The 22,964-nt window shown below is 40.0% G+C and overlaps 1 protein-coding gene across 1 annotated transcript in view; it reads right to left on the bottom strand.

Moving 5' to 3' along the window:
- LOC121877288 (mucin-5AC-like) overlaps nucleotides 1–22,964 on the bottom strand; it is a 104,829-nt gene that overhangs the window by 62,973 nt on the left and 18,892 nt on the right. Inside the window, exon 5 of the mRNA XM_042382966.1 lies at nucleotides 10,376–10,507. Coding sequence (XP_042238900.1) covers nucleotides 10,376–10,507 — 132 coding nt within the window. The remainder of the gene's footprint in view (nucleotides 1–10,375; nucleotides 10,508–22,964) is intronic.

Genomic DNA, 22,964 nt, shown 5'->3' with positions numbered 1-22,964 from the left:
GACACAAACGGAAGCAATGCACGGATAGCTCTTTCTACCACTTTTGGGTAGGAATCGCACATCAAGGCCAAAATTCTGTGATTGATTTCTCATCGAACATATCTCTTGCTCCCGAATCAGTTCCCCCCCCCCCCTGAAAACCTGAATTCCCCCCCTGGGGGGAATTCCCCCCTGGTTGAGAACCCCTGGTTTAGAGTGTAGTAACAATGACCACGATTTTACAATGTAAATGCCAAAATGTGTCTTGAAATCTAATTTTTACACCATGATTAAATTTTTATATGTTGTGGTATTAGGTGGAACTTTATTTCATTCTGCTCTGTTATAAAGAATACGTCAAGCAATAGATTATATGAAGGTGTACAACTGTGAGTTATAAATAGGATTTTTTTTTCTTTTAAGCGTGATGTTATAAGTAATAATTTATATAGAGTAAGAATTTTTAAGTCATACACGAGTATTTCATCGCGTATCTGCTTTCCTTTTGACAGTGTCCTTAAAGTGAAATTTTAAAAGTAACGTTTTTTCTGGGTCTTAATGCCTTATTGGGAATCCTCTCTTTGTCTCTCATAATTTGTATGATATCTAATTTATCTTGAAACACCACATTCAGTCTTTATTTTGTTAGCTCATATGCAGATATAACTTTTTCACCTGTGTCAAGTAGATACAAAATTTACCAATAAAATGTACAATCTAACCTGTGATTGGGTTCTCCATAGCAGGATATGACAAGCTATGTTATATGTATTATTTGAAGAGCTTAAAATGTCCTGAAAGATGTATCGGAGAAGCAAAAGCAGATCTCGCGACTATGATGGGGATGTTTCTTGGGTGTACTGTTTGGCAGCCGTGGGCGAGTCAATAGCAGCTAAAATTATATGAATATTCAAGTTCTCGAAATAGCGAAATTGTGATTAGAATATTCATATATCTTGAGTGAAGTCTTTTGCCTGCTTCTGCACGGCCAATGATTTAATGAATGAATTATAGTTGCTTGATGAGGAATCAGTATTTCAACTATTCTTTTCTCTCATTCTTTTACTCTCCTAATGGTGTCAAAACTCTGTCATGTATTTCTTTTGTTTTTGTTTTTATTAATCTTCCTCCTTGCCTTCATATGCTCGTCTTGCCTAAACAAATTACCCACTTTTCCATCTATCCCTAAACTATTCGTGATTAAGACCAAAACATCTGGTATTCGAGCACTGAGGCACAACACAAGTGAAGTTTATTGTGTTCCCACATACATTCACCTTGTTTTCCTTATGTGACACATCCAAACTCTCTCTCTCTCTCTCTGCTTCGTCACTCCTTCGAGAGAAACACTGACTGCCGTTGTTGGCATACTGAGACAACAAACAGTCTGTCCCTTCCACGTTTTTCTGTTACCTTCATCATCGTTATTACTAATCGTCTAAGAATTGGGTTGATGCAAATATAAAAAGAGAGAGAAAACATGCCGGGGAAGTGTCAGATGAAGTAATTCTTTCACTCACACTCTATATATATCTTAGTTAACCCGTTACTTAAGTGTCCCAGGCTCAGTAAGTGGACTTCTTAAGATAAGTTGTTAGATTTCTCGTCTTCTGAAAATTTGGGTCAGTAAATTTCATATGTTTTACATCTGTTTCTGCTTTAGTTATCTTTTAAATCTTTATCTTACTCTCTTATTCCTCTGTCGAGTAAATGATAATTTTTTTTTTCTTCTAAAATATCCATCTTCTCTCTCTAAATTGTTTGTTTTTCTAGCTTCCACTCCCTCTGTGTCTATGTCCTTTCACTTTCTTCTTCTTCCTTCTCTTCCTCCTCTTCTCCGCCTTCCCCCCCCCCCGTATCTCGTGTTTGTGGGGAATCAAAGCCCATCTGTTGGCTATTTCACCACTAAGCCTTTGGTGATCGTACATAAAACGTGGCGTGTGCATCAACCCTTGGTACACCAAATGAATCCTCGTCTTATTTCTCTCCTGTTGAATATCCACCATTAGTTGTGTTGATCGTGTTGAGGGGGAGTTTATTTTTGTGTACTGTATCTTAATGTGGCGGCGCTCGATTACGTAGCGGAAATAATGGTGCCCGCCAGCGTGCGATGCAGCGTTTTTATTATTATTTTTTTTTTTTTGTTCCGGAGTAATTACCACCATGAAGCGTCCCCAATTGGAAAGTCCCAAGTGTGTAAACAAGTAAGGTTTCATCAACAACTATGTCCTCGGTGATTGATGACTGTGTGGCGTTCTGCAAAATATGCTTTGTTCTTCTGTCGGCAAGGATTAATTGCTCTAACTGGCTAATGACACTCTGAGCAATACATTCCACGTCACTAAAAACAAACAAATGTATTACACTGCACATATATACATCACAGCTCAGTGTGTTACAGTGTGTATTACTATCGTAACTTTTAAAAACACTCAAACACCTCTTTTTGTTTGTGTTTTACGTATTTTGGGTGGAAAAACTCACGATAAAATAGTTTTTGCTTCTCGTCATGAACCCGGACAAGATAAACATGATGAGGGAGTGGGAGGCGGGACGAGGTACGGCTGAAGTCTCTGTCAAAACGAGGTGTCGGAGTGAGATGGATGGCTGCCCGCTCTCCTGCCTGCCTACCCACATCGGTTGGTGGCGGCACTGCCCGCCATTCCCAGGGGGAGGAATAGGCGAGAAGAGGGCGAAAGGCTGGAAAGTAGGGTAGGGTAGGAGGAAAGGGAGAAGATAAGAGAATAATAAAACAAGTGTGGAAAAATAGAGGCAAAAGGATAGAGGACGGAGAAAGGGTGAAACCAACTTAGAGAAATAAGGGAATAAAATGGATAAGGATAGGGAGGGGAGCAAAGGTAAAGTTAGATGTGAGGGAGGATGGTGATGAGTGGGGGGAAATGTTGAGGAGGACTTGAGCGTTAGAGTGAGAAGGAAATTAAGAAAGCTGGGGTGAGCGAATATAGAAACGGAAGGGGAGAAAAAAGAGAGGAAGACTAAGACAGGATAGAAAAGAGGATTAAAGGGGGAACATAGATAAAAATAATAGAGATGGAGAAGGGTAGAAGGTTAAAGAAATAATACAATTTACAGAGTGACGGGGATAGGATGGAAGGATAGAGAAGGGATGGGTGGTGGGATGGAAGATATTAAAGAATGTCTGGAGACTATAAAGACAAATAGACATATTACAGAGAAAGGCTGCTGGTTAATGCCTGAACATCATTTCATAATTTTACTATTACACAAGATAACAGAGTTACAAAATAAACAATATTATAAGACGTACAACAGTCAGGTCAACAGTCTGGGGAGGAGTGATTGTAGGTGTTTGAGTAAAAGTGTGCTGGGGAGTGATGCACTGGTGTGGCAAGGAAGTACATAGTGTGTATACGTGTATGCATACACACACATGCTGTATATATATATATATATATATATATATATATATATATATATATATATATATATATATATATATATATATATATATATATATATATGAAGGCGAGTTTGTTGAGCAAAATTTTCAGTACACAAATAAAATTGTTTGGCACATCAGTTTGTATGATGAAAAAGCATGTTTGGTGTACTGAATTTTTCAACACAGGACTGTGACATATTGGTTTGTTCAGCATGAGAGTTTGATATATTGGCTCGTCCAACGTATAGATTCAGTCGATTCGCGAGTTTAGTCGACTTTTGATCAGTGCGGTTGAGGATCTGTAGACTTAGAGATTTATATTACATATTACATGTGTGATATAATTTAATGAACTTTGGTAAATTATAATATCTGGCATGCCGTATATTTTACAAGATATTTATGTGAGTGATTAAGAATTCTAAAATAATTTGTAAAGATTAAAAAAAGACTACTTGAGAGACACTTCAATAAAAGTCTGTAATGATAAACACATGAAAATATCCGTGTTAGTGAATGTCGGGTTAAACCTCAATCTGATATGCATCTACAGTTTCTGATTCTCTTTACACTCAGAGTGAAAAACGGCTAAATGAAAACGTTATCGTGAATTATTACAACACTGAAGATGAATTTATGAAAATATTACCAACTTATATAACAAAGTGTTTTTATTGTTTGTTTTAAACGTTACAATACTGTAATTATGTTAATGTAAAGGAGATTGAATTATTGTTGACTTTAGGATAACATTATGAAGACAAGAATAAAACAAGAGACAGACGATGATTTGTAGCTGAGAAGAGATAAAGGTTGCGAGAGTAAGAGAAGTTCGTTGGTGTGGCGGGAATATGTAAAGTGAACAGAAAGGGAGAAGATAAATAAACCAGATGTGTAGTGAGGTCAGTAGAGAAGAGGGGAAGGCAAGACGCGGTGGAGTGGCAGCTAGCGTGTGTTATTATTATTAAGGAAAGGGAAGGGGGGTTGGCCCGGTAGAGTGTGAAGTATGTGTTATGGGGTATCAAGGTAGATTGAAGGAAGACTGAGATGCTCTGTGATTACCAAGGTGTGTGTGTAGGCCAGAGGGAGGGAGGGGGACGTTTGCCCACTCTAATATTACACTGGCCAGACCACCATATGTAAAGGAAAGAAATAATGCGATAAAAGCACTTGCATAATTTAATGATAATTGTAAAGTTTGTTGTCAATTTGATTATTATGAAGTTTGATAAGAGTTTCTTCTTAATGAATTGGTTGAATTTCTTAAAGAATTACAAAATGTTGTGATTTGTTAATTTAGTAGCAGTTTCTTTATATTGAGGCTTTTACAAATTGAAAGTTTTATTAATTCTTTTTTTTTGTGAAAGCATAAAATATTATGAATTATGAAAAATGCTTCCAATGCACAATTGAAATTACACAGTTTACCAGATTTACAGAAATTTTATAAGTACAGGGATAGTATATATAGAGACCCGATACATTAAGGATCGTTAATTACTGTATGTCAACTTTAGGAAGGATAGAATTACATTAACAATTCTACGTAGTTGATCTGTTAAACTCGGGAAATTACACGACAGGCAGATGTTACCTTAAGTAATGAGTGTTCTGTAGTTGAATAACCTCCCTGGAATTTCCATTATACTGAGCATTTAAATTAATGAACAAATGTGTGAGAAATAAGTAAGTTTGACCAAAATGTGGTTTGTTATCGCACAGTGAATGGTAAGAGAATGTTTACAGAAGAATGAAGATGAAATCTTTTAAGCAAGCAAAGGATCATCATTCAGACGGACACTGTTGTTTAACTTTCTTGTCTACTGTAAGCAACACCACCATGAGAACACACTCAGTTTCTTCAGGTATTTAAAGATATAAAATATGAGATATAAAATGTCTTCACCCGTCAGTCATCAATTCTTTACGGTTGGAAGTTTCCTGACAAAATACATTATTCAACAGGTAGTTAATATATGTTTACCTTATTCATAGATACAGCTTTTATTAACCTTAAAGGTGAAGGTTTCGTAAATGTACATCCATATTACGGTTAAAGAAAAACCAAATATAGAATTTAATCGAAAAGAGAAGATGAAGAAACAAATCTCTTTTACATGGATGAGTTCTAATTGGATATTCTCTTTTACCAGATGACGCATGAGAGATCTGAAGGAGGGTGCCTTAAGACCTTCAGTGAAGGAGGACAATGAGCCTCCCGTTATATATATATATATATATATATATATATATATATATATATATATATATATATATATATATATATATATATATATATATATATATATATTTATATATATATATATATATATGTATCATGTAGATCCACAATGGAAACGTGGATAAGATAAATCTTGATAAAATCACACAGGGAAAAGGGAAACAATGGAGAGCGTTAGTAATAGTTGAGTCATACTTAAAAACAACATTAATGTTTAATAATTTAAGGGACTGAACTAACGGGTCAAATTCATTGCGATAAGGTAGAGTCAAAATATTCTTAAATGTAGGAACTTGTCTAGTTTGAGTAGAATAAAAGGATTGTTTAGCCCTTTTAAAACAACGATCAACAAACAATGAAGAGTACCCAAGTTTTTGTGCAATGGACAATGAATGTGTTGTTATGTACATAAGTTCTCTCTCAGTCTTTGTAATTCAGTTGCTTCTGAAAATTTCTTGAATAAAGACGAAAGCTAAGGTGCTCCATTGTTTCCCTTTCCCCTGTTAGTTTTATCAATATATATATATATATATATATATATATATATATATATATATATATATATATATATATATATATATATATATATATATATATATATATATATATATATATATATATATATATATACACTGTATGTGTGTGTGTGTGTGTGTGTGAAAGGAAAATTAAAACTCGTTCGTTTTGTCTAATATATCTTATAACGCTAGGTTATATTGCAGTAAATGTTCAAATTTATTTATGCTAACTTGTATACACTTGGCATTTTGCACGTCCTTGTACATCAGTAATAATTGCAGCGCACTCAAACATTTTGGTATCGAACAGTTATCGTGTTATAAAATACACTCTTAACTCTTCATGACCTGTGTGGCCTCCCAGTGGGCCAGTAAATCAATATTTATTTCAGTGTAAGAAGAAAAGTTTTCAAAGTTAAACGATCGATCAAAAGTGAGAACCATATCCAATATTTTATCGATATAATAATTTGTTGCTTTTCTGAAATAAAAAGCTGAAATATTTGCCTTCGAGAGTAAATGATTCAACTCCTTAGCAATTGAGATGTAACATTAAAGATGACCAAAATTATTCCGTGACTTACGACAGGAAAGGAATCACCATAAACTTGAAACAATCCAGAATTGCGCCATGACAATGACATTCCCAGTTTATAGTAAATAGTAATTCTCCCGATGTTTCTTCCATGTTAATTTTTTATATTTTCTTCTCTTCTTCAAAACTAGTTTTTAGAAAATTAACAAGGTTTTGTATCCATTAAACTCTATGAGCACTTGATAGCCCTGGTGAGGTGTGCACCTAGCCCCTCCTACACTTCTCCTGAAAGTATTATGCGTCATATAAGAGTTGCAAGAAAACCCGAAAGCATTAAGACACGAGAGCGTCAATATTTTGTTTTAACTCATTGAATGAAAACATCATTGGCCATCAACTAGAGTTTGAATATTACAATATCGTCACTTTAAATTTTGCAAAATAAATGAAAAGATAACACAACAACAACTACATTACACAAGTAGTTCACTCAGATAGCCATAAACGCTTTGCAAAAACAAAAACATAAAACAAAACAGAATTGACACCATTATCCCGGCTGTTGTTACTAGACACTCACTGGTGTTGTATTACTGGATGAGTTTACTTGTATTAAATGAAGAGAAGGAAACAGCGTCACTACTTATAAACACCTGTTACAATAATTTTTTTTTCGAAGTGAACCACGTCATAAATCAACAGATGCAGGAGGGGGAGGGGGTCAGAAATCTCATATTGTATGATGATTTACTTCGAATTTCTTCATTTGCGAACATTAAAACTTGTCTTCTCTTGGTCGACTGTTGCTATCTTGAAATTACAAAACAGAAATCTCTTAAATCGAGTCATCTTCCTCGTACAGTATACTGTATATGATTTAAGAAGTAGTGATTATCGTTGTAATGTATTCTTCTTTTGGTGGGAGAGTGTGTGCGTTCTGTACAGTATATCAGTCTCATATCTCTTGCCTAGGTAAGTTAAACAAAAAAAGAGGTGTTTCCATTTAATGAAGAACATTTTGCCCTTGTTTCCGGCCACGATGATAATATTAAGAACTTTAATAAACCACTCATGAAGATGCAACATTTCACCTAGAACGAGATTCAGTGTTTTCGTATCGTACATAACACCCGCCAGAACGTAGCCTTGAAATACACATTAAATTTCTCACAAGTGTATGTTTAATGCTCACCAACGTCAACACATTTGATTATAAACAAACACACACGCAAATAAATATTCGAAAGCGCACAAATATTGGCAAATGCAGACACAAGCGGTCGTACACATGTATAAACACATACACCACATGAACAAACACACATACACAAATATACACAACCACGTACACACACACACACACCAAGGAATTCCTGTATGTGTATGTACACACAATACCTGGCTGGTTTCTTGAAAACACATGCATATATTTGTGTGTAATAATAATAATTAACGGTTTATTGAAAAAATTCTGCAGCCCGAAGGCTGAAAATATACATTGGACATGAGTGAGTGTGTGTGTGAGTGTATGTGTGTGTGTGTGTGTGCGAGTGTGTGTGCGAGTGTGTGTGTGTGTGTGTGTTTGTTCCATCCCTGGATGAGGTAGCTACTGCCATCAAACATATAAAAAATAACAAAGCCTCAGGGCCTGATGGAATCTCAGCCGAGGTGTATAAAGCGGGAGGACCTCTGCTTACCAGCCGTCTCCACTCTCTCCTGGAGAATATATGGGAAGAGGATGAAATCCTACAACTCTTAAAGACGCTTCCATCGTCAATATTTATAAAAACAGGGAAGATCAGTCAGACTGTGGCAACTACCGTGGGATCTCGCTGCTGTCCGTAGCTGGCAAGATTATCGCCCGAGTCCTTCTAAACAGACTTCTTCCTGAGGCGGAAAACATGCTCTCAGAATCTCAATATGGCTTTAAGAACATAAGAACATAAGAATGGAGGAAACTGCAGCGGGCCTATTGGCCCATACTGGGCAGTCCCGTGTACACCCAACCCCTATTGCTCATATGAGCATCCAACCTATGTTTGAAGCAATTCAGCGTATTCGAGTTAATGATGATATTTGGTAACTTGTTCCATTCATCCACTACTCTGTTTCCAAACCAGTGTTTACCTATTTCACGCCTAAATCTAAATTTGTCTAATTTAAAACCATTGTTACGAGTTCGCTCCTGGTTGGATAGTTTGAGTACCTTTGTAATGTCCCCTTTGTTTAGCCCTGACCTTCCACTTATACACCTCTATCAGGTCGCCCCTCGCTCTACGTCTCTCAAGGGAGTGCAAATTAAGATGCTTTTAACCTGTCTCTATACTCAAGGCCCTAATGCCCGGGATTAGTCTTGTCATTCTCCTCTGAATTCTTTCCAATTCTATATCCATTCTGTAATACGGTGACCAGAACTGAACTGCGTAATCCAGATGTGGTCTCACAAGAGCAAGATACAGTTTTAGGATGACCTCGCTAGTCTTGTAACTAACACTCCTTTGTATGAACCCAAGTACTTTATTAGCCTTGTTACGAGCAAAAACACATTGTTTACTTGGCTTAAGGTTCCTACTTATCATTACTCCTAAATCTCTCTCGCAGTCGGATTTCTCTATGGCATCGTTGTTCATCTGGTATCTGGTTTCCCTGTTTACATCTCCTATACTGAGTACTTTACATTTGTCCACGTTGAATTTCATCTGCCATTTTTCAGACCATTCGAAAAATTTGTTTAGATCTTCCTGTAGTTTTGCCGAGTCCTCGTCAGATTTAATAACACTTATGTTGCTGTCAATGCCGATATCTATGTCGTTTATGTATATAATAAATAATAATGGTCCAAGTACTGAGCCTTGGGGAACTCCACTTGTGACATTGCTCCAATGGGACTTAGTGCCGTTAATGCTCACTCGCTGTTTCCTGTCCTGTAACCACGCCCTAATCCATTTAAGGATGTCACCTTTGATGCCATGAGCTTCTACCTTTCTAATTAGTCTTTCGTGGGGGACTCTGTCGAAGGCTTTTCTAAAGTCGAGATATACCACATCATAATTGTGCCCCTCGTCCACCGATTCGAAAACTGATGAAAAGAATGTTAATAGATTAGTTAGGCAAGAACGTTCGTTTGTGAAGCCATGCTGGGAATCATTGATCAATCGGTGCTTCTCCAGGTGATTTCGAATAGAGTTTGAAATGATTGCTTCCAGTAATTTGCCTACTATTGATGTTAGACTGATTGGGCGGTAGTTAGAGGATAGTGATCTATCCCCCTTCTTGAAAATCGGTATTACTCTTGAAAATCGGTATTACCATCACGTGGCACCACTGACTTGATCTTTGCTGCCCTCTATATATGAGATATGTGCAGAGAACAGCGTCTTGACCTGTACATGGCCTTCATTGACCTAACCAAGGCCTTTGACTCGGTGAACAGGGAAGTCCTCTGTCGGACCCTCAGCCGGTTTGGCTGCCCACCAAAATTCATGGCCATTGTGAGGCAACTCCACGATGGCATGAACGATAGTGTCCTACACAATGGCACCCAGTCTGAGTTCTTCCCCATCCAAACAGGGGTTAAACAAGGATGTGTACTGGCACCAACTCTCTTTTCCATTTTCTTGACTGCCTTCATTACTCGTGCCAGTGCCAATTTAGCCTACAGGGTGGTCATCGAGTACCGGATGATGGGTCTTTTCAACATAAGAAGACTCCTGGCAGAAACAAAGATGTCGGCAGCTTCCATTACTGAGCTTCAGTGTGCAGACGTCCTTACCCTTGTCGCTCTCACTGAACGCAACCTCCAGGAGATCCTGAACACCGACACAGATGAGTATGCACACTTCGGCCATAAGGTGAATGTAAGTAAGACTCAGATTATCTTTTAGTCTGCCCCTGGTTCAGCCACACCTCCACAATCCAACTAGCTTAACGGTATTACCCTCTCTAATGTTACCCCTTTCGGTATCTCGGCACCCACCTGTAAACCCTTCATAAGGTAAGGACGTGTGTAGTCGGCGCTGCCCGCTAACGCGGCCGTGGTCTCTTGACCATGGGGAACAGCTGCCAGCCTGGTTTGTCGGGCCCTCTCCTTCCCCATCTCTTCCTTCCAATCTGGATTTGTCAACATCCTCCCACCAAAGTATAGTGCAAAGATTGATGATCAACCCACAAGTGATATACAAAAGTGACAATTTCAACTCGAAACAAAGAAACAAATGGTAGTGACAATTGTGTTTAGTGTTTAACTTGCATTCCCTAGAAAGACGAAGAGTGCGGGGAGATATGATAGAAGTATTTAAGTGGGTGAAAGGAATCAATCAAGGGGATATAGATAAAGTTCTTATAATATCCGAGCAGGATAGGACTCGGAGCAACGGATTCAAGTTGGATAAGTTTAGGTTTAGGAGGGAGATAGGAAGAAACTGGTTCACAAATAGGGTGGTGGACGAGTGGAACAAGCTTAACTTTGTAGTAAGTGCGGGAACTCTGGAAAGTTTCAAAAGGAGGCTAGATAGATTCATGGATGATAGAGAGTGGTAGTAACTCTCGACAGGAGCTGCCATGCACAGGCCAACCGGCCTATTGCAGACTCCTTATTTTCTTATGTTCTTATGTAGTGGTCAGTGTTGACCTGACCCTTGACGTGACACACCCAGCCCGAGGTACACTCGCCACCACCAACACTAAATTAAAAGCCAAGAAACACTCCAAACTACACCAGGAGAGAAGTGAGGACTCCCTACTCCACCCAGGTGAGGAACTATGAATTCCTAACTACATCACATGAGGAACAAGAACCATCTCCAACACGTGGTGCATCTGCAGCTGTAGTGAGGTAGCGGCTTAACAGCCAGGCTGGCGCCGACATCAGGTCACAAGAATGTCTACAGACCAACTCCCACAGTACCAGATCAACAGTTAATCTATATGTTGACACCATGTTACTTATGTTTCTGAATTGAAAGCTTTTATCAATCAAGTGACCAACTCCCCGATTCCACCATATGTAACTTATCATCTCTGTTCATTGTTTATTTTCAGCCTTCGGGCTGCCATGTTATCTTAATAAACCGCTAATTATTATTATTTTTATTATTATTATTATTATTATATTATTATTATTATTATTATTATTATTATTATTATTATTATTATTATTATATTATTATTATTATTATTATTATTATTATTATTATTATTATTATTATTATTATTACACACACACACACACACACACACACACACACACACACACACACACACACACACATTCCTTACTTGCCATAAGTGTGATCAGAAAGTCATTTCAAATTATAAAGTTTTACATAAAACAGCTAAAAATAAAGCAAAAATTTCTCAAATTCAAAATGAGTCACATTTACGACTGTGTGTATCCAAACTTCTTTTTAAATTAAATTTCCATCATCTAAAATACGTCTCAGTTTCCACAAAAGTTCCCTCTTAATGATCTCCCGCGGTTGAATCCAGAACTGGTCGTCAGTGTGGCGACAAAAACTGGGTCTCTGGAATACTCTGGAGACAAAGGGAAGTTGGCCATCCTGGAGGAACTCATTTATCTCCGTCTTCGTCACCAGGGACAAGATACGCTAATGCTTAAAATTCTGCACGACTTTTAGAAATACTGTGCTTCATTAATCAACTCTGGAGTTTAGTTGTGGAGGGGCGGTGAGGGAGAGGGAGCCGAGGGAGGGGAGAGACGCATTATACTTATGAGTTAGTTTTATTTATAGCATGCTGATTTATTTCAGAGTTATTAAGATATTAAGTTACTATTAGACATCAGCTGTTAGTGAACAAGTTAGCCTTACTCTGTGGGATACAAAATATCATCTGAATTAAATTGATTAACCCCTTGTAATTTCATAAGAAAATTTACATAACTTACGACAACGGCACAGACTAGAATATGTGTTGTACAACGATGCTAGGAAATATTTTTCTGTAAGTCAGATGTGTATCTGTGAAAGTCATTCAAGATTAGAAATAACCCTGTCAAGTTTATCTGGCTAAATGTAGGGGAGGGCGATTTCTCCGTGGATAGTGTTTGTCAAGGTCAACTTGACTGGTTAGGGTCATGAAACCAGAGTAAAACATGCCCAGGGTCTTCTTTTTACTTCGTCTATGTCTGAATATATATTGTATATACTTACATTTTCTTCTCAGCGACCTGGACAGTCCATCGTATCTCTACAGGTTTCCAGAAGTTGCACAGCTAGACAGCCGGAGATCACCTGCTTAGTATAAGAAGGGTGAGGAAGTGTTGACGAAATTAATCTAAACACAGTCTAACAGTCGAGTACCATTTTGACTATCAATGAATGACCTACTGGGGACATTTACTATAGTAAGAGTGGCAGGTAAGAGCTGACTGATGGTCTCACTAAAGGGAGAGGTGATGTGAGGAGAAAACTGCCTGGTTAATGATCTATAGCGGCTTAAATGAAACATGTATAACAGAATCAAGGAGAGTTGATGGATATCCTCCTCCGTGTCTGGAAGCAGCGATTAGTATATGTAGCATAATTCAGAAAAATGAAGGAGATAGAAAAAATTATGGAAAATAACGCATTTACGAAAATGAAAAGAGTCAGCGATTTACAAAAAAAAGAATATTGGTGTTAGAAATGAGAGAATCAGTCATTGGAGAAGATTGTGGTTGATTACTGCTATTATCGCGAACAATATTTATATTTAAGTGTATTTGTTGTGCTGAATGTGAAAAGTATAATGTTGCCCCATTGACATTACGGTGGTTGCGACCTTTTATTGTTTTAATAAAACATTGGGAACAGTGGGAGGAGGAAGAGCACCCAGGGGAGAACATTGTGAACATCACTTAAATTTACATAGAAAAAAATGCATTAATATGCAGACTGACTTAAGCGCTTTAATAATTCCTGCTGCTAGTATTCTTTGACACCTTTGTGACTAAAGATGTATCTCTTGACATATCACTCTGAGTTGTTATGAATATATTAATTGTGAGATCATACATAAAGTGTGAGTTGACAAATGTCATACAGAGATTGTCTGCGTTATAGACCTGATAAATATTCACCTGCGTCAAGATCCCGAGGCATGAAATTTTCATAATTCCAGTGCGAGACTGGGACAAGCTGTGAAGACCATCAATATACGTGAGGATATAAATCGTACTGGTTCCTTTCTTATGGTCTTTTCACTTTAAAATAATTCGTACTGCCTGTGGAGACTTAGTGTGTTATTTAGACACGTGAGTTGGTGATTCCCAGCCATGGTGTGTGGGTGTGGTGAGTCCCTGCCATGGTGTGTGGGTGTGGTGATTCCCTGCCATGGTGTGTGGGTGTGGTGAGTCCCTGCCATGGTGTGTGGGTGTGGTGAGTCCCTGCCATGGTGTGTGGGTGTGATGAGAATCCCTGCCATGGTGTGTGGGTGTGGAAGGTCCCTACCATGGTGTGTGGGTGTGGTGAGTCCCTGCCATGGTGTGTGGGTGTGGTGATTCCCTGCCATGGTGTGTGGGTGTGGTGAGTCCCTGCCATGGTGTGTGGGTGTGGTGAGTCCCTGCCATGGTGTGTGGGTGTGGTGAGTCCCTGCCATGGTGTGTGAGTGTGGTGAGTTTCTGCCATGGTGTGTGGGTGTGGAGTCCCACCACCGCGTGTGTGGGTGTGTGAGTCCCTGCCATGGTGTGTGGGTGTGAGTTTCAGCCATGGTGTGTGGGTGTGGTGAGTCCTTGCAGGTGTGGGTGTGGTGAGTTTCTGCCATGGTGTGTGGGTGTGTGAGTCCCTGCCATGGTGTGTGGGTGTGGTGGTTTCTGCCATGGTGTGTGGGTGTGAGTCCTTGCCATGGTCTGTGGGTGTGTGAGTTTCTGCACTGGTGTGTGGTGTGGTGAGTCCTTACCATGGTGTGTGGGTGTGGTGAGTTCTGCCATGGTGTGTGGGTGTGGGTCTGCCATGGTGTGTGGAATGTGTGAGCTTCTGCATGGTGTGTTAGGTGTGGTGAGTCCCTGCCATGGTGTGTGGGTGTGTTGAGTTTCTGCCATGGTGTGTGGGTGTGGTGAGTCCCTTGCCATGGTGTGTGGGTGTGTGAGTTTCTGCCACATGGTGTGTGGGTGTGGTGAGTCCTTGCCATGGTGTGTGGGTGTGTGGAGTTTCTGCCATGGTGTGTGGTGTGTGGTGAGTCCTTGCCATGGTGTGTGGGTGTGGTGAGTTTCTGCCATGGTGTGTGGGTGTGGTGAGTCCCTGCCATGGTGTGTGGGTCAATGGTGAGTCCCTACCATGGTGTGTGGGTGTGGTGAGTTCTGCCATGTGTGTGTGGGTGTAGTGAGTCCTGCTGCCAGGTGTGTGGGGTGTGGTGAGTCCTTGCCATGGTGTGTGGGTGTGGTGAGTCCCTGCCATGGTGTGTGGGTGTGTTGAGTCCCTACCATGGTGTGTGGGTGTGGTGAGTTTCTGCCATGGTGTGTGGATGGTGAGTTCTGCCATGGGGTGTGTGGAGTGTAGTGAGTCCCATGCCAGGTGTGTGGGTGTGGTGAGTCCCTGCCATGTGTGTGGGTGTGGTGGGTTCTGCCATGTGTGTGGGTGTGGTGAGTCCCTGCTGTGGTGTGTGGGTGTGTGGTCCTGCCATGGTGTGTGGAGTGTGGTGAGTCCCTGCCATGGTGTGTGGAGTGTGTTTCTACCATGGTGTGTGGTGTGTGAGTCCCTGCATGGTGTGTGGGTGTGATAGCCTGCTATGGTGTGTGGGTGTGGTGAGTCCTTGCCATGGTGTGTGGGTGTGGTGAGTTTCTGCCATGGTGTGTGTGGGTGTGTGAGTCCCTGCCATGGTGTGTGGGTGTGAGTTCTGCATGGTGTGGGTGTGGTGAGTTGGTGATTCCTTGCCATGGTGTGTGGTGTGGTAGTTTTGCATGTGTGTGGGTGTGGTGAGTCACCATGGTGTGTGGTGTGTGAGTCCTGCCATGGTGTGTGGGTGTGGTGGTGGTGATTCCCTGCCATGGTGTGCTGGGTGGTGAGTTTCTGCCATGGTGTGTGGGTGTGGTGAGTCCCTGCCATGGTGTGTAGGTGTGGTGAGTCCCTGCCATGGTGTGTGGGTGTGGTGAGTTGGTGATTCCCCACCATGGTGGCTGGCCAGGTGTGGTGAAGTTTCTGCCATGGTGTGTGGGTGTGGTGAGTCCCTGCCATGGTGTGTGGGTGTGGTGAGTCCTACCACCTGGTGTGTGGGTGTGTGGTGGTTGGTGATTCCCTGCCATGGTGTGTGGGTGTGGTGAGTCCCTGCCATGGTGTGTGGGTGTGGTGAGTTTCTGCCATGGTGTGTGGGTGTGGTGAGTTTCTGCCATGGTGTGTGGGTGTGGTGAGTCCCTGCCATGGTGTGTGGGTGTGGTGAGTTTCTGCCATGGTGTGTGGGTGTGGTTAGTCCTTGCCATGGTGTGTGGGGTAGAACGGGAACTGGGGAAGATCTAGGAAGCATGATAGGACGAGTCGATGTTCGATTAATCTTCAAATTAGGCAGTTCATTTAGCGCTGGGTATTTTAGGAGTAGTGTTCTGTCTCCAACTGCCTTAGCCCCCAGTTCGAACCGGGTCCATGACAAAAACCCCACCGGACAAAAACCCCAGGACAAAAACCCCAGGACAAAATCCCCACCGGACAAAAACCCCTAGGACAAAAACTCCACCTCTACCGGACAAAAACCCCATCTCCACTGGAACCTAACCTAAATTTAAATGAAATTTGTATGAAAGATGAAAACGAGCTATCTAGCTTCCGACTGTATTCAAAGACTGCTTAAGGAAAACTGAATTAGTGCACAAGTGAACAAGGTTTTTATACAGTTCGCTTCATGGTACCACACCTCATTAAACAGACCTGAGAGACCAGAGATTGAGAGTTCACGGGTCCCCTAAGGTCTCAAAAAGTGAGGACAGTAATGGTAAGATCTAATATCAATGTGGATTTGTAAGAAAATAATTGCAAACTTTAAAAAAAATTTGTTTTATTTTTTACTATGTGGGGTTTTTGTTCTAGGGGATTTTGTCCGGTGAGGTTTTTGTCCGGTGGGGATTTTGTCCAGGGGTTTTTGTCCTAGGGATTTTGTCCGGTGGGGTTTTTGTCCGTATCCCGTTCGAACCACACTGCTGGGGTTGTAGGAGATTCAAACCCCTGTACGCAGGGGACAAAGAAATTATGAAGTGCATTGGAAGGGTTTAAGACAGAAGGCTGGTGGGAGACATTTTTCACCCTCCGTGAAGGTGATAAACACAGTATATGATGAAGTCAAAACCACTAAGTTCTAGACCGACACCTGACTGTTGAGACCGAGAGCTTAAAAAGTGCGTGTGAATGTGTGTTTGTGTGTGAGTTAGTCCCAGGAGGATTGTATGTGGTGGGCCAGCCTCCGCCACCAAACTCAAGTGACATTTAATTTCCACGAACAAGACTAAGAACTCACTTTTCACGACTGTTTCATTTCACGTCGTCATGGTATTTATTTTATTGCCTCTTCTATCCACATAGTGATTTCTTCTTTAAAGGTTCTGTCTTTTCCCCCCGTGATTTTCTATTTGCTCATATCTTAATTATAAACATTTTGAATCTCATTGCACTTTCGTCCCCATGAAGAGAACATAATTAAGGTCTCACTATATTTCACGCGTGGAAGATACTGCCTGACAAATTCTGCATTGTTTGAAAATGTTTTCCATGAAACTACATCAAATTAATTGAATATAGAAATAAAGCAAAATTACAACATCCAGTGAAATAATCCACACTTGGGAATGAGACTTTGCACTACGCTGTAGGAAGAGAAGACCATTTTCTAATATCCACGTAACGTGCTCAAAAATCCTTATATTTTTTGCATGTGACATTCAAAACTTTACATATATGCGGTTACTTCAAAAACTTATCCTGGCATCTATCACTGGCACTCATGACTCATCATGTCAAGTCTCGTCACTCAACACTTCAAATACTTTTATGACATGATAAGAAATTCATATGTGCACGTAGCCCGCATATTCATGATGCATCTGGGTTTTATGTACGGTGTAACCCTGGCCAGCCCCTTACACTGTACATTTACAACAGTTTTATGACTCAATAAGAAATTGAGATATGTAAGTATCCTGCTCGTACACATATACAAGTATACACACACGCATATATATATATATATATATATATATATATATATATATATATATATATATATATATATATATATATATATATATATTTCATGTAGCTCCACAATGAAAACGTGGATAAGATAAATCTTGATAAAATCACATGGGCAAAGGGAAACAACGGAGCACCTTAGCTTTCGTCTTTATTCAAGACATCTTCAGAGGCCGCTGAAGATGTCTTGAATTAAGACGAAAGCTAAGGTGCTCTGTTGTTTCCCTTTTCCCCGTGTGATTTTATCAATATATATATATATATATATATATATATATATATATATATATATATATATATATATATATATATATATATATATATATATATATATATATATATATATCAACAATCCATATACACGCAAACTTCCATATACAAACATTACGTCCCACCCATGGTGTATAGCGAGTCCCTGCTATGGTGTGTGGGTGTGGTGAGTCCCTGCTATGGTGTGTGGGTGTGGTGAGTCCCTGCCATGATCTGTGAGTGAGGTGAGTCTCCGCTATGGTGTGTGGATGTGGTGAGTCTCTGCTATGGTGTGTGGGTGTGGTGACTCCGTCCAATGGTGTGGCGAGTCTCCGCCATGGTATGGTTTATCTCCACCATGGTATGGTGAGTCCCTGCACTGGTGTGATAAGTCCTCGCCATGGTGTGTTGAGTCCCCGGCATGAAGTGATGACTTCCCGTCATGGTGTGGTGAGTTCCCGTCATGGTGTGTTGAGTCCCCGGCATGGTGTGATGAGTCCCCGCCAAGGAGTGATGACTTCCTGTCATGGTGTGGTGAGTTCCCGTCATGGTGTGTTGAGTCCCCGGCATGGAGTGATGACTTCCCGTCATGGTGTGGTGAGTTCCCGTCATGGTGTGTTGAGTCCCCGGCATGGTGTGATGAGTCCCCGCCAAGGAGTGATGACTTCCTGTCATGGTGTGGTGAGTTCCCGTCATGGTGTGTTGAGTCCCCGGCATGGTGTGGTGAGTCCCCGGCATGGAATGATGACTTCCCGTCATGGTGTGGTGAGTTCCCGTCATGGTGTGTTGAGCCTCCGCCATGGTGTGATGAGTCCCCGTCATGGTGTATGGGTGTAGTGAGTTTCCGCCATGGTGTGTGGGTGTGGTGAGTCTCCGCTGTGGTGTGGTGAATCCCCGCCATGGTGTGTGGGTGTGGTGAGTCTCCGCTGTACTATGGGGATTCAGGGAGCACCGGGAAGAGTGCCTGTGCTCGGGCTGAGAGTAGCACAGCCTTCGCCATTTGGTGAAATATAGTTTGCTCACCTTTGAGGTGTAGTTGTATTTTACTCTATTACTGAAACAATGTGGCGAGGAAAAAGTATTATATCGATGATTCAAATATCTGTGTTGGCGGAACTTGTGAGATGATGATAAGGTTTTCGGTGAAGTGGGGAGCTCTATAGAAAAGGGTTGAGAAAGTGTTTTCTCCTCATACTCAACTATGGGGAGGAAGAGGAAGGGTTTACGGCTAAATAAGAAGTCGAAAGACGGAACTAGTGTCCCTGTATTGTGGGAGCGAATATACTCACGGATGTCATAGGTTGAGACAGGGATGGCGCGATTGTAACGGTGGTGGAGGGTGTATTAGCACTGTGTTACTGAACGCTTTGGATGTAATTAGGTCACCTTATATTAAGGCCTGGGACGAGTTATGCCGTATGGATGATTGTATGATTAGTCACCGTGTCTACAGGTGGACGTACTGTAGTGTTGGTATGCTTGAGTTCAGGAATGTTATATACAGTTAAACAACACGTCTGTCATTAATTTTTGGTTGTTATGTATAATTTTGCCAACATTAATATTATATAGGCTGATATTATCGTATGTCTGTCATTACTGTTATTGTACTATAATTTGTGTCCACTCTTATCCTTTTTAAATTTTTTTTCGTGTTTCTTTCTTCAGGACGGTTCCTGTTGCCTGCTGTGCTGCTTTTCTTTCTGTACAAATAAAACCGAAGTTTTGGACGGTGTGTCCTGAGTACCAACACACACACACACACACACACACACACACACACAGTAAACTATTGATGAACGCAACAATACTTGATATGAAAATAAAATAAGCGCTCACCAACACCTTCAAATGTCCCAAGTGCAGGAAATTGATAGCTAATCAATACACCTGCTGGTCAGAAGAAGTCATATCATTCCAACATGATGAATGTAGTGTATTACTTTACCTGAGTCATCTACCCTCTTAGTTTCAACATTATCTGTACATTACTAGAGACCTTTAACTAAATGTTATTTCTTCCTGCAGGTATGTGTCCTGTATCAGTGAGCTGGAGTAACTCAGTCGTGGTAAGTGTGAACGTCTCCATTAACTCGTCCAATGTAAGTCAATTTACTTTTTTTTTCGCCATTGGTTTCTCGTCATCTGTTTAAAGGCACTGAGGTGAATGATGATGTTGGTGAGGTGACTAATGTGGTGTAGAGTATTGGGTTATGGAGTGATGGTGACGAGTTTGACCTCGATACTGTGGTGGTGGTGGTGATGGTTGTAGTGGTGGTAGCAATGGTTTTCCTGGTGGGTAGACCTCTCAACTGATGGCATTGACTGTGCTGATGATGATGGTGGTGGTGGTGGTACTGGTAGTCGTGGTAGTGGTAGTTTTGGTGATGGTGGTATGATTATTGATGGTGGGGGTGGTGGTTGTAGTAGTGGTGGTATTGGTGGTTGTAGTATTGCTGGTGATGGTGGTTGTAGTGCTGGTGGTGGTGGTGGTGGTGATAGTATTAGTGGTGATGGTAGTAGTGCTGATGGTGGTGGTAGTGCTGATGGTAGTTGTGGTGCTGGTGGTGGTGGTGGTGGTGGTAGTGGTGAGGTGATAGTATTAGTGGTGATGGTAGTGGTACTGATGGTGGGTGTGATGTAGTGCTGATGGTGGTTGTAGTGCTGGTGGTGGTGGTGGTGGTGATAGTATTAGTGGTGATGGTAGTAGTGCTGATGGTGGTGGTAGTGCTGATGGTGGTGGTAGTGCTGGTGGTGGTGGTAGTAGTGGTGATGGGGTGAATCAATGCCTTTTTAATGACAATGATGGTCATAGATACAGTGTTGCTAATTGTGGCTGCAATGGTTTTGATGAAGGAAATTACGATGTAATTTTTTTGCGTGTGATATCGCTGGCATCGTTGTTGATAATGATACGACAGTCAGAGGTAATAATTGCAGGGGCGAAGGTGTTGTTGACTGTAACGACGATGAGTTTATTGATGTTGATGATAATGATTGTGGTGGTAATAATGATGATGAAGGCAGTGGTTGTGGTGGTGTTAATGAGTGGTGTTTAGGTTATAGCTTATTGTATTTTTGTGGTTGTAGTTGCGTAGTCGTTGGAGATAAGGAAGTTGTATGGGCTTAAGCTTGGTGATAACGAGGGAGGAGGTGTTAATGGTGATACTGGCGTAAGTTAGTACTAGATATTTTCAGAAAGGTAGACTCTTTTTTTTCTTCTTTTTTTACGGGGATTAGCCCACCCGGACACAGGTCACTGACCCACATCGGGGCCTGGGGGGCGAAAATGTAATAATAATAATAATAATAATAATAATAATACACACACACACACACACACACACACACACACACACACACACACACAATAATAATAATAATAATAATAATAATAATAAAAATAATAATAATAATAATAATAATAATACTAATAATAATAATAATAATAATAATAATAATAATAATAATAATAATAATAATAATAATAATAATAATAATAATAATAATAATAATACACAAAATAATAATAATAATAATAATAATAATAATAATAATAATAATAATAATAATAATAATAAATACACACACAAAAATAATAATAATAATAATAATAATAATAATAATAATAATAATAATAATAATAATAATAATAATAATAATAATAATAATAATAATAATAATAATAATAATAATAATAATAATAATAATAATAATAATAATAATAATAATAATAATAATAATAATAATAAATAAGTCATAATAATTCATAATAAATAAAATATATGATAAAACAAACAAAATTAAATAATAAAATAATGATGATAATAATACAGTAACTGTAATAATAAAAATAATATTAATAATAAAGAACTATAAATACAAAAATGAAAAAACGATCAAAAGTGAGAAACGATATATGCATGTTGTGTTGTCAATGGTAAGAGAAACAATTGAGACCCTGCAATTGCGTGTAAATGATAATCTAACCTGTTTTGCGGTAACATTGTTGTATGAGACTATCTAATTAATCATTGCTTCAAGGTGTTTGTAAGAATCAAATGCTTAGAACATTTACCGACTCCGCCAGCGCCTTTAGTGAATATCTACATTAACTCCAGACAACAATATACTAGCCTTAAACTTATTAATTTCATTTTCCTAAACAATAACCTGAGGAAACAGCTCTAACAGTGCCTGGCGAAATACCTGTATGAATAGGAGGTTCAATTCGTAAAGTAAGGTAACACAATCGTCTGGCCAAGATATTCGCAATAAGGTGAGGCTGCTCCACTCCTCTGACTTTGTTGATCATAACTGAGAATATCACTGGGTTTTGTTTGGTTGTTGTTGTTGTTGTTGTTGTTGTTGTCGTTGTTCTTATTGTAGGTCCCCGGGATACAAAGAGCTTCCTCCTCCTCCTGCAGTGTTCTCCATTCTGGGAGTGGGGGGTGGGTGGGGACAGGGATCTCTCTCGTCTCCACATTATCCTCGTTAATTTGTGGTGTAATTATGTGGGAGTTCTCCCTTATCTTGTTACTCTATTGTTCATGTTAGTAACTCTATCCTGGCAACTTCTCCCCCCCCCCCTCCCCTCACAAGGTACTCTGTCAGTTTATACGGATATAGCAAATTGTTATTGCTGTTTGTGCATTTTTTAATTAGTGGGCAAAACAAAGTAATTTGACAATAAAATCCACATCTTCCTGGAGGTAAACTCTTTGCTATGTACTGTACGTAGTAGACCTAATACCTGAGATGCGGTGATGGTACGGGAAACTCAGCAGCAATGTCAACACATATGTGATTCGTCAAAAGCTGCCAGTTATTACGTTTTGATATACTGTAT

Source organism: Homarus americanus, unplaced genomic scaffold (genome assembly GCF_018991925.1).
Source record: "Homarus americanus isolate GMGI-L3 unplaced genomic scaffold, GMGI_Hamer_2.0 scaffold367, whole genome shotgun sequence".
Lineage (NCBI taxonomy): Eukaryota > Metazoa > Arthropoda > Malacostraca > Decapoda > Nephropidae > Homarus > Homarus americanus.
This window is presented reverse-complemented; position numbering and strand designations above follow the sequence as displayed.